Source organism: Azolla caroliniana, unplaced genomic scaffold, assembly GCF_043228905.1.
Source record: "Azolla caroliniana isolate FFs.n. ecotype wild unplaced genomic scaffold, voAzoCaro1.0.p SCAF_49, whole genome shotgun sequence".
Lineage (NCBI taxonomy): Eukaryota > Viridiplantae > Streptophyta > Polypodiopsida > Salviniales > Salviniaceae > Azolla > Azolla caroliniana.
In genome coordinates this window covers 52,551-64,558 of record NW_028230484.1, presented here as the reverse complement: position 1 = coordinate 64,558, position 12,008 = coordinate 52,551, and the positions used below count along the sequence as shown (strand labels likewise).

Genomic DNA, 12,008 nt, shown 5'->3' with positions numbered 1-12,008 from the left:
CCACATTTGACCTAGGAAGTTGTTAACCTTGCCAAATCCTACGCTAGCTTGGATTTATGGGAGCTAGCCTAACTAATTAAGATACACCCTCCATGACTTAACATGGTTTCTTGTTGATATGCAGTTTTGCTTTGTCACTGTTATTTAGAGTTCATGATGGAAGTGTCGAACTGCCAGGGTTATGAACGAGGAGAGTTCATAAAAGAAAGGAAAAGAGACGAGCACAAACAAGAGATGAAGATAATGTAAGATTATAGAAGCAAAACTGAAACAATATATGACAAAAATATGTTCTATTAAATTAAGAATAAAATATTTTATTTGCCAAAGTTACAATATTCAATTAGGAGGGTCAATCATAACACCTCATCTTTGCTAAACTTTGACTTGAATCCATAACTTCAATATTAAGAGATGAGAAACTTTCCCAATATGATATATATTCTAAGGTCTTGATGCTTCAACCCCATCTCCTTAAATAATCTTCAAATAAGAGTGCACATGTGCGCCACGTTGGTTGTTTCTAGCTCACTTACCACCCATACTAGCCATCACTGAAGGGCATTGTTTTTAGCTATAGGTACTTACATTAAGTAGTCAGTCCGAAAGGCATTGTAACTAGTGTCATTTTCTTGAACCTAATCGGAGGGAGATTCCCCGATCTATGTATAAGCCTCCTTGTACAATCTCTTTGTAATAATCCTTCCTAACTAACGGGAAAATAGCTTCATTTTGGAAAGACAAAAATGAGTACACATGTGCGAAAGTGTGTTTTGTTGATCATATGTTAACGTGGGATGCATGATAGCCATGTTGCTCATCTAAGTAAGCATGTATGCAATATTGTGTAACACGTAATTATAATGATGAGAATATGCTTATAGAAATATTTATCCTCATGGTTCACACTTGGTGGTTGATATGTGAGGTTATAGGTTTGAGCCTCGCACATGATACTATAGCACTATTTGAATTTGTTTTCATATTGTGAAGCAATTCTTTCACAACACCACAATTGTTATCTAATGATTAATTAGTTTTGTTCGCCAATCACTTGAATGTGGAATTTGGTTGTCCAAAACATAGTATGAACCATATGTACCATACATGCATTCACATTCGCGTAAGAAAAACACCCTCAGAGAATGATAAATACCATACTTTTGGATTAACTATTTATTATGAAGTAAATAAGCCTAAAAATGAAAAAAAAACATTAAAAAAATGGAGAAAAAACAAAAAAAATAACACAAGAATGTTTGAATAACATTCGCATTCATTTTCCAACGTAGGAAAACGAATGTTATGCTAGATGAACACGAATTTTACGTACTATGGTCCAAAACCATATTTTATCTTTTGACCTACTTGGTTATGCTATCAACAAGGGAATTCATAATATTCATTCTTAACTAATTGATCATTTTATTTTTCCTATTGAGAATAATTTTTACCTCACATTGTTGGGAATGTGTTGCAATTCATCATTTTTGAGCTTTTTGTATGCTTGAAAATATTTCTAGAAAGTTTAGTACCATCACCAACACACTACATGCTTTTATCTTTTATCCTTCATTGGAATTGATACAAAATATTCTCCTCCTTTGACTTATGATCGAAAATTATTGACCACGATTAAAGTGGCATACATCCAACACTTGTATTTTTAAGATCATATATCCTCGTCCATGAAACATGTACCAACAATAAGATACTACTTTTGCTACATTCCAACACTTATATTTCAAAGATCATATTCTTGGTACATGATACATGTCGATTTACTTCCCATTGCCTGCATCAATATAACTCTTTTGCTATATTGATGTGGGCACTGGGCATGTCTCTCATGTTATGATGTCATTGCATGTGCGAATATCTCAACACAAAATGTATAGTACTATGTGTACTATGGGACGCACCTACATCTGTAAGTAGCATAATAGTCTCAACTCAAAGAAAAATGGTACTTGGATCAAGAGTCATCACAATTGAATAGAATATCAAGGTAATCATCCAAACAAGTTGGGATATAAAATACAAATACCTTAATGTCCAATTTGTTCATGCATTGATAACATGGCATTCTCTTCTAAATTAGCACTTAGAAATGAAAGTCAAACAAAGGGAAGAGTCTTTGTACATCATGATGGAATGAAGTTATAGAATACCAATGCACTAAGATCATGTGTTTGCCATTCTTTGCATTTGGCAAGCGTGACATCACCTTCTAAATGATTAATTGGAAAGGAAACAAGTATAAAGAGAAGAGTTTTTGTGTCTTATGAGACAAATGACAAAATAACCAGTCAAAGCATTCATTGACTCTCTTCCCAACAATCCAAAGTTCAAACTATAGGCATCTTCCCTAATGACCTAGCTTTTTCCCAACTAGTAACTTTGGGGGAGGAGGGGTACATATACTCACAAAAGCCATTGTCAATGCATAAACATAATATTGGAATTACCTTAAGCCTTTCATGGTTGCTTAACATTCACAAAAGGTGAACAACATTGGCAAATGGTTGGTTCATTCCATGGAACTTGATACTCTACCACACTGAAACCCTTTGACCTCCCACTTCTTTTCGAGAGGCTTGGATGGAAATGAAAATGGGCCTAGTATAGAGTCATTTCATTTATCGAATATGTTACATCATAACATGTTTTGTACAATACTAGAACTCTTCGAGCTTAAGTTCTATTTTTATTTTTGATGATTGGGTAAATACCCTATTTTTTTGTACACCAATTGTTTCATGGGCCAAATTTGGCCTTAGAAGACTTAAATATATCTTTCTTTTTCTCTCTCCGTCAATCTATATCCAATATCTCTCTCACACCAAAATTTAAAGATAAATCGAGAGGGAAGAACTCAAATGAATATATCTCAATTGGTAACCCATTGAACCCGTATGTTTTGCAATGGGCATCTAGGGAATGGAAGTCCTTTAGGAGTCTCTTGCGAATAGAGACCCAAAGAGACGAGGGGCGAAATTTCGAAACAAGAGGGGTATTTTTCGGGAATTCGAAAACTCAAGGGGTATGTATGTCTCGTTTTTGGTTGTTGAGAGAGGTAGGAAATTTCAAAAGCAAATTTGTTATGTTTTGAAAATGAAACTCGTGACTTTTTTGAAATGGCGCGCGCGTCCCAACGTTTGGGTTTCCCGTAAGGAGCATTCAGGCACCGTTGGATTGACCCTTCAATCGGACGGTTGGGGAGCAGGCAGAGATAGGATCGATCCACTACAATCAACGAGATATTCACCGTTGGATGCTGTTACGAAAATCTACGGTCTCGATGGCTCGCAGAGGTCCTATATAAACGATTTAACGGATGAGTCTGTGTCATTGTCTTCGTCTTCGTCTTCGTCTTCGTCTTCATTCCTTTGGCAGCTATTTTTGAAGAAACAGAGAATACACAGAGAACTTGCTTTCTGTCGCCATGTCTGGACGAGGTAAAGGAGGCAAAGGTCTCGGAAAAGGAGGTGCCAAGCGCCATCGCAAGGTTCTCCGCGACAACATCCAAGGTATCACCAAGCCTGCTATCCGCAGGCTTGCCCGCAGGGGTGGCGTTAAGAGAATCAGTGGTCTCATCTATGAAGAGACTCGAGGTGTGCTCAAGATCTTCCTGGAGAATGTCATCAGAGATGCCGTGACCTATACTGAGCACGCTCGTAGGAAAACCGTGACTGCTATGGATGTTGTTTATGCCCTGAAACGACAGGGAAGAACACTCTATGGTTTTGGCGGCTGATTCTACTTCGCTCTATCTTTGAGTCTCTATGGTGTTTTTCAACACCACCATTGATCTGTTATATGTTCACTCTGTATGATGAATGTAATTGAAAGAAACCGTGGTATGTTTGTATGAATCAGGTATATAGTTGTATGTTCGTTCGATCAAAGAAAGAATGTCGCATTTCTTTGTTTCTCGCAATTTTGTTTAGCGTAAGGGAACGCACAGTTTGGCATTCTCTTTTCAGATGTGCAGGATTAGGGAATACTTCGCGTTGAAAACAAATTGTTGTATCTTCTTGCTAGTAGGATCCAAGGGAAGGAAGTTTTGTAAAACCTACCGTTCCTATTTTCCAATGAATAGGGGGTAGTTAGTGTGAGGAGAGCGCGCCTGAGGGGACAATTTCGGAGATTGGAGCATCATTTGCATTATTTCCATCAACAGAAGATGTGCTTAGAAATTCTTCTGTAAACCCTTCTCCGTAGCCCTCATGAACATACATGCTTATACAAATGACCACATAAGCTTACTAGAACTTATGCAGAACATATTTTTCTGATATTTCAAATACATGAGAAGATCATCCTAACAATAAGAGTGAGAACAAACTCTTAAGAAGATAAAAAACAAAAAGAGGGAAAAAAACTCTTAAAAGAATAAGATAAAAGAATCGCCGCTGCCGGGGATCGAACCCGGGTCACCCGCGTGACAGGCGGGAATACTTACCACTATACTACAACGACTTGATGTTCAGCTTTCCTTAAATACTAATAAATATATTTTATATTTTTTTTACTTTTGATCAGAGATGTCAATCAACACTGGTTGTCTTGTATCTTGTAGTGTCTTCTGGTGATGGTGTTTTGGGTGCCTGTTGCATTGCATATAAATCTTGTTGTTACATCAATGGTTTGTAGATCGCTATGAAGGCATTTACATAAATATCTCATTGTTGCATCAACAATTTATAGATTGCCATGAAGGTAATTTACGTATAAAACTCGTTGTTGCATCAATGATTTATAGATTGTCTTATTGCGGTGGGAGTAGTGTTGAATGTTCATGGCATTGGTGAAAAACCATTGAGAAAAAGAGATCAATAGGTTATAAGAGAACAACTCTTGTCATCGTTTCCTTTGTATTGCAATTCTAGGCTTTTCAAGCTTGAGATTGTGGAAAATAAACCTCTAAAAACCAAATTTATTTATAAGAAAATGGGCCATAACCATTTATGTAACTTTCTCAAACTTGAACATGAGTGTTGAGTTTAATTGTAGGTTGTAGAATGTAAGTGTTACCGCAATATCACATTTAAATTGGCAAATTTTAAAAATTTGCAAGTAATGTCTAAATTGAATGTTTTTTGTTTGGCATGCCAAGATGCATTGGCTTGTTAAATCCATGCTTTCTTATCAAGATTATTATGGTGTTGTAAGGGTGGGCATTTCCAATGTTTCCTTGTGACACATGTTGGCATACATTGTAATGTTTATGATTACTCCTAATATGTAAAGGTGTGTGTAAGTCCAAGGATTGCCTTGTTCGAGATGAACAAAATCGTCAAAAACGGTTTTCTAGCAACACTAATGATGAAGGCTGGATAGAAGGTAGAAGGAAACATGATAGGAAATCCTCGGTGAGGACATCTAGTGGTGTAGGGATAACATCTACCAAAAGATCGCATGCAACGCATGATGATTCACAACTTAACATGACAAATTTACAAATAATTCCTTTTAATAATAATGATATACAACTTGAAAGAGAGGAGGATTACGATATTGTAATTGACTGTGACATTGTCAAATCTATGATGTACAAACCCTTGAAAGGAGGGAATGATCATGAACAAATGACAACCTTTGAGCCTTCCTCATTACAACGTGAGTCTCACATGGAGTTAGCTGTAGTAGAAAAGAATGAAGAGAGTAAAACTGTGATATCTCTTGAGGATGGTCATATGGATGGGTTGTAGTATTCTAGAAGGTTAACTCAGGCTAAAACAAAAGCCTTAACAAGCCATGGTAAGAATGCACATGAACTCATGCTTGGGAAATCGGTTGTGCGGTCATATACTATGGTTATGAATGGAGGTATGATGGTAGAGGGAAAGAATACACTCTCTTCATCAATAAAGAAGGATACATATGCATAAGTTGTGTCTAGGAAATCCTAGAAAGGATTCAAGATTGCCGGGCAAATCAATAAGCCGAAGAAAGCAACGATTGAGGAGAAGAGGATGAAAGGTAAACAACTTTTGTTAGCCTATGGATAATTTTCATATTGTCTCATGGAATGTTCAAGGATTGGGTGGTGCACAAGCACAAAAATTTAAGGCTAGACTTAGGCAAAACTTGCATAAAAGCTTTCTGCGATATGTAGATATGGTTTTTTTTACAAGAACATCATTTGAGTCCATCAAGGGTAGATTCGTATGGATCCTTATTCAGTGGTTCTTGGACCCATTTTTGGAGTCCCGCTATTGACGAATCTTACAATAAAGCTGGTGACTGTATAACATTAGCCCAAAAATGGTCCTCTCATGTGATCGACTATAGGGTTTTAGTGGAAGGAAGAGTGCAAGTTATTATTGTAGAAATCCAAAATCAACAATTGGGTTTTATAAATCTATATGTTCATAATGCATCATCAGATAGGAGGAGGTTGTGGTCTTATCTGTGTGATACTTTGCCACATGTGGATCATTGGTGTATGGTTGGAGATTTTAATATGATTGAGGATAAGATGTATAGAAGTGGAGGTAGCCAAGCTGTTTTATATGGTTCAGAGTTAAGGTTTTGGGAGAGGTTATGCTTTAAGTATGGTTTTCGGGATACTTGGTACCGTTCTTCCTTTACCAAACATGTTGAATCATTGCAATTCTCTAGATCAGATAGACGGTTGTTAGGTACTAATCTAGCTCGGTTAGACAGATTCTATGCTGATGACTTGTTTCTAACATTAGGAGGGTCATTACAGATATTAGCTGGGACAACTTTCTTAGATCGCTCACCTCTTATTGTTACTTTGAAAAAAAGGGGGAAAATGGAAGGCCTTTAGGACACCTATACCTTCCTCGTTGTATGCTGATGTTGTCATTAGACGAGATATCTTAGCAATTTATAAGAATTCATGTGTATCACAAGTGATGGGGTGTATTAGAGTTGCAGATGCAATTGCCAATGTTAGTAAGTGAACTTGTAGTAAAGCAAAGGAAGACCGATCTCAACTAAAAATCAAGATATTGAGTACTAAGTGAGCGATTGTTTCGTTGCAACATTTTTAGCAACGTATGCCGCAGGTAACGTGGGTGATGTCTGAATTGAATAATACAATGGATAAGCTCTCTAAACTACAAGATGCTTGGGCTCAATGCTCTTATAATTCATTTGCTGCAAAGTGGGCACAAGTGGGGGATAAAGTCTCTGCTGATTTTTTCCAAATTGTAAAGGGAAAAAAATCTTGTAATGGGATGAAACAACTTCAAAGGGATGACGGATCCATCACGGAGGATGTTGGGGAAATGAGGGATATTGCTACACAGTTTTATAGCAATCTATTGTCTGCTCAATGTTTTACACTTAATCAATTGGTGACTCGTCAAGGTGTGTGGCAAACCATGCATGCACGGGTTTCACTACATATGGCAATTGTTTTAGTTAAGCCAATTTCAATTTTTGAAGTAAGAGCTGCTCTTGATGCAATTGGCTCCCATGTATGCCCTGGTATTGATGGGCTTTCAACAGATTTTTCTTCGGAATTATTGGGAATTTATTGGGAAGGACATTACTGTTGCATTTCAAGAGGTATTCGATATTGGAAGTATGCCAAGTAAATGGATAGAAGGTATGATATATCTTATTCCTAAGTTGGAAGGGGTAGTGGTTGATATTAGGAAGTGGCGACCTATTACTATATTGAATACTATTTACAAACTATATGCTAAGATGTTGGCTATGAGATTGCAACCCTTTTTAACAGACATCATTCATAACACCCAAACAGGGTTCTTACAAGATAGGAGTATATTGTTAACATTTTCTTATTTTGGGAAGCGGTTGCAAATTCACAAGAAAGGAAAGAGGATTTAGCTATCTTGTTGTTGGACTTTGAAAAGGCTTATGATAGGGTAGATTGGTCTTTTTTGAGGGGCACTATGGAAAAGCTAGGTTTTCCTAATCAATGGTTTGTTTCCACTCTTTACAACTCAGCCATTAGTAGGGTATTAGTAGCTGGAGAGCTAGGCCACGCATTTTCAATTTCAAGGTCAGTGAGACAAGGATGTCCGTTAGCTCCCTTTTTATATTTGATGATTGGAGAAGCTTTTAGTAGTTTTCTTAGAAGTAATGTCGAGAATATAAAAGGACTGCAATGGCCTTGGTTAGAGGAGCAAATTGTGGATTGTCAATTTGCTGATGATACAACCTTGTATTTGCAAGGTTCTCACAATAATTTGTGTAGAGTACAACGAGCTATTGATAGTTTTTGCTATGCTTCAGGAGCTGTTATTAATTGGAATAAGTCAGTGGGATTCTGGGTAAGTACCATAGTAAACCCCTTGTGGTGTCCACAAGAAGGGTTTCAATGGATTCCGCATGGTAAACCTATAAGATACCTAGGATGTCAGATAGGAATTAACCTTGTACCGGAAGATCATATAGCTCCTTTGTTGCTTGCTATAAGGAAGAAATTGTTATATTGTTATATTGCTAAATTGTCATTGGCAGACCGGGTTGTTGTTGCCAATGAAGTATTGTTGGCTTCCATGTGGTACATTTTGTTGGCTTGGTTGTGTGCACGTTCGGCTTTATCACAAGTACAAAGGCTTATTAGAAATTTCCTTTGGGGATCTAAAGATGGTTCATATGTGAGAGCTAAAGTATCTTGGAAAGTCATTACAACTCCAAAGGACGAGGGGGGTCTTGGGTTGATTGATCCTCTATTACAATGTAAGGCTTTTTTGGGAAAATTTATTATAAGAGGCTTGTTGCCAGGTGGGGAGCCCTGGAAAAAAATCTTAAGGGACATAATGGTTAAGGTTATGCCTTCTACAGGTGGCAACTGACAAGGTAGTATTAGATGGTGGTTTTTAAGAGATTTTAATCATTCCATTGATATTTTTCGCCAGGATAAGTTTTTTAGGGGTATCATGAAGGCATGGTGGGATTTGAAACATAACTTGGTCCAATCTCTACCATCATGTATGGAGGAATAGTTGTGACAACCCCCAATAATGAACCCATTATTTCTATCAGAGGAGGGGGCAATGTTAGGGAAAAGAACTAGGTTGAAATGGGTTGATTTTGATAGAGGAGAAGCTAGATCGCGAAGGAATTGGTTGTATTTTTCTTCTTTGACGATTGAAAACAAAACCCAGATTTGTCGCACAATTTGGGGTGGAAACATTATGTATGCAGAAATCGATAGAGTGTTTAAGATGTATTCCTTTCAGGCTTCATTCTATCGTTATGGAAGACGAAGTTGTATCTCAAGGGAGTATGTTGCTTATTCATATATTGTGGAAAAACGATAAAAAATGGATGTTGAATCCACACCCAAATGATATAAACAATTTATCTGAATTGTGGGTCTACGAGAATAAGCCCATTGAAAAACTTTTGTGGGATCCCAATGAACGGAAATGGTGAAGCATATTACCACAAGGAATGTTAGGCAAGCAAATCCCATTTTTTCAGTACGCGGTAAAATTGGGTAGAGAATTGTTAAGGAGGCGTGTGGCTGTTATACCAACAACATGTAAAATTTGGAACTTGGGTAATGTACGTCACTCTTGGTTAAATGCTTATTGGAAATGGCTATGGGCCATGCAAATTCCGAGAAAAGTTGTCTTGTTTAGATGGTTGTTGGTACATTATGGCACCCCTGTGAAGTCATGGATGAAGGGGCATTGCCATGATTTAAAATGTGACAATTGTGGTTTTCCCAATGAAACGGTGCACCATGTTTTATGGGTGTCAGGAATAGTACTAAACAAAGAGAGAATTAGTACTAGAGAAGGGAAGTACTATTAGAACTAAGAGGACGAGATTGCGTAAGACTCCCGAGAGAGGAAGAGAGAAGAGGAGAGAGAGAGAGATAGCGAGGACGAGAGAGAGAGAGAGAGAGAGATGATGATAACAGATTACATATTATTAGAAGAGTAAGTACAAAAGGGCTATGAGGCTAAAGACTAGCGTTGAACCAATTTGGTTCAACATAATGCCGAGTGCCCTCTTTTATAGTGTTCTCAGGAGTAATCCTGAAGCTTCTAGAATGTTCCAGAGAAATATGGAATATACATTAATTTCCTATAATAAAATGTAAATGAAAATAATATCCTACGTATTACAATAGATGATATAATGGTTAAGAGCTCGACCCATATAACCTAAGGTCATGGGTTCGAGTCTTGCCATATCATGACAATGGGTATGTCCTATACCTAGAGCAGTATGGAAAAGAGTGTTGAGAATTTTCCCTATTTATGGTAAACAGGTGTACACATGGGGTTTTGTGAGATGGGGAAGGTTGGTTGAAGAAATACAGAATTATGAAAGGGATTGTGTTGATTTTCTTCTCCTTTCTGATGGAAGACATGTGTTGGAGGCCTCTTATACTACACCAATCCATGGTTTGGTATATTGTGTCTTCTTTAGTAGTTTGGATGTTATGGAAGGCAAGATGTAAGTGTGTATTTCAGAATGTCAAACCGAAATGCGGATGAGTTAGTCAAGGAGATATGGTTGATGCTCCTGCATACTCTAATAGGTCAATATGAGGCAATGCATGGTGAACCTGATGTTGTGTTTCGCAAGCAACAACAATTTCGGGAAATTTGGAAAAAGGCAGAGGTCTTCACCTATTTTGGGGACAGAATAAAATGGAGATATGCTCCACCAAGATGGCTTTTTCCACCCCTTGTCTTGAAAAGACCATGCATGACGGTTTCTGCTACTAGACATGTCGATTCATGTGGGTAGGAGGGTTGTAATAGATTGTATTGATACTTTGTAGCCTTTGGGCATCTTTTCATTAATACCACGGTGAATCTTGGCTTTTAAAAAAGAAAAAGAAAAAGAAAGGTGTGTGTAAGTCAAGAGAAACCTATAATCTCCTACGCCTTGTACGATTTTGTTTGTTTATTTGAATACTTGATAGGGAATGAATAAGACTTGAACTTTGATTGGACAAATAAATTCTTAAGCACGCACACACAAAGATTCTACTAACAACTTTTCAACAAGTTGCACATGATCATTTACTTTGAACATTTTGGTTTTGTTTTAACCATTATATTTGGATGACAAAAACATTAGGTATATATTAATTACAAAAAATCCATTCTTCTTTGTCATCCACATCACTAAATCTATAGTGTTGTGAGTAATATTTTGTTAGTTTATGTGATGTCTAAAGAATCTTTCATTCATATATAAATGCAATGCTTCCACATTTTGTTTGAGCGTGCACTGTGTTGTTTTTCATTGCACCACTATTGATCGTAATTCAACGCCTCCAATGGTTATACAACCATCGATTGAATGACTCAATATTTAAGTTTTCGTAGGTAGATTTTTCTTGAACTAAAGCATTTGTGACCAAAAATCATGCATGACTTCTCCCAATTGAAAGCCTTGCTTTCCATTGCTTTGACCGAATGTTTCCCTATGAAATATACACGTCTACACCATGGATCAAACAATTGAAATAGATAGATAGATATGCTTATATACCATTCATCAATCAAGCAAGTTATGTTGAGAGATGTGCTCCTACACCATTGATGGAATGATAAAGATTGAGGGACTTCTAACTCACAACAACATGAAACGACTTAGATTCATGCTTCTAACATCATTCACTAAAGATTGGACTTCTCACACAACATTGAACAAACCATGTCTATGGAAAAGTTGAGCTTGCAATGCCATCAATGGAATGGCTCCGATCTCGAGCATTGTGCTTCTACATTAGAGATAAACAAGATAGTGCCAATGTTGAATGATGTTCTTCTTACACCATCAAAATGGCTCTCACACCTTTCTGAATAAAAGGATGCTCACGGATCCCTTTGGGACACTTTCAGTGATGCGATGCACGATCATGTTTGAGTTTTTCATTGTTATTCCTGATCTCAATCCCAACTCTTCAATGGGATGACACATTCTACTCAATGAAGTTTCCAGAATGTTGCAGAAGTTTTTCATTGTTATTCTCGATCGAAATCCAGGTGCTTTGACGGGATGACACATTCTATTCGAACAAGGTT

General features: G+C 37.2%; 1 protein-coding gene across 1 annotated transcript; it reads left to right on the top strand.

Annotated features, from left to right (window-relative positions):
- Positions 1-3,380: 3,380 nt before the first annotated feature.
- LOC147849479 (histone H4) lies at positions 3,381-3,875 on the top strand. Its single transcript, XM_087337485.1, has one exon. The coding sequence runs from the start codon at positions 3,446-3,448 to the stop codon at positions 3,755-3,757; it is 312 nt and encodes a 103-aa protein (XP_087193611.1). The 5' UTR covers positions 3,381-3,445; the 3' UTR covers positions 3,758-3,875.
- Positions 3,876-12,008: the final 8,133 nt, after the last annotated feature.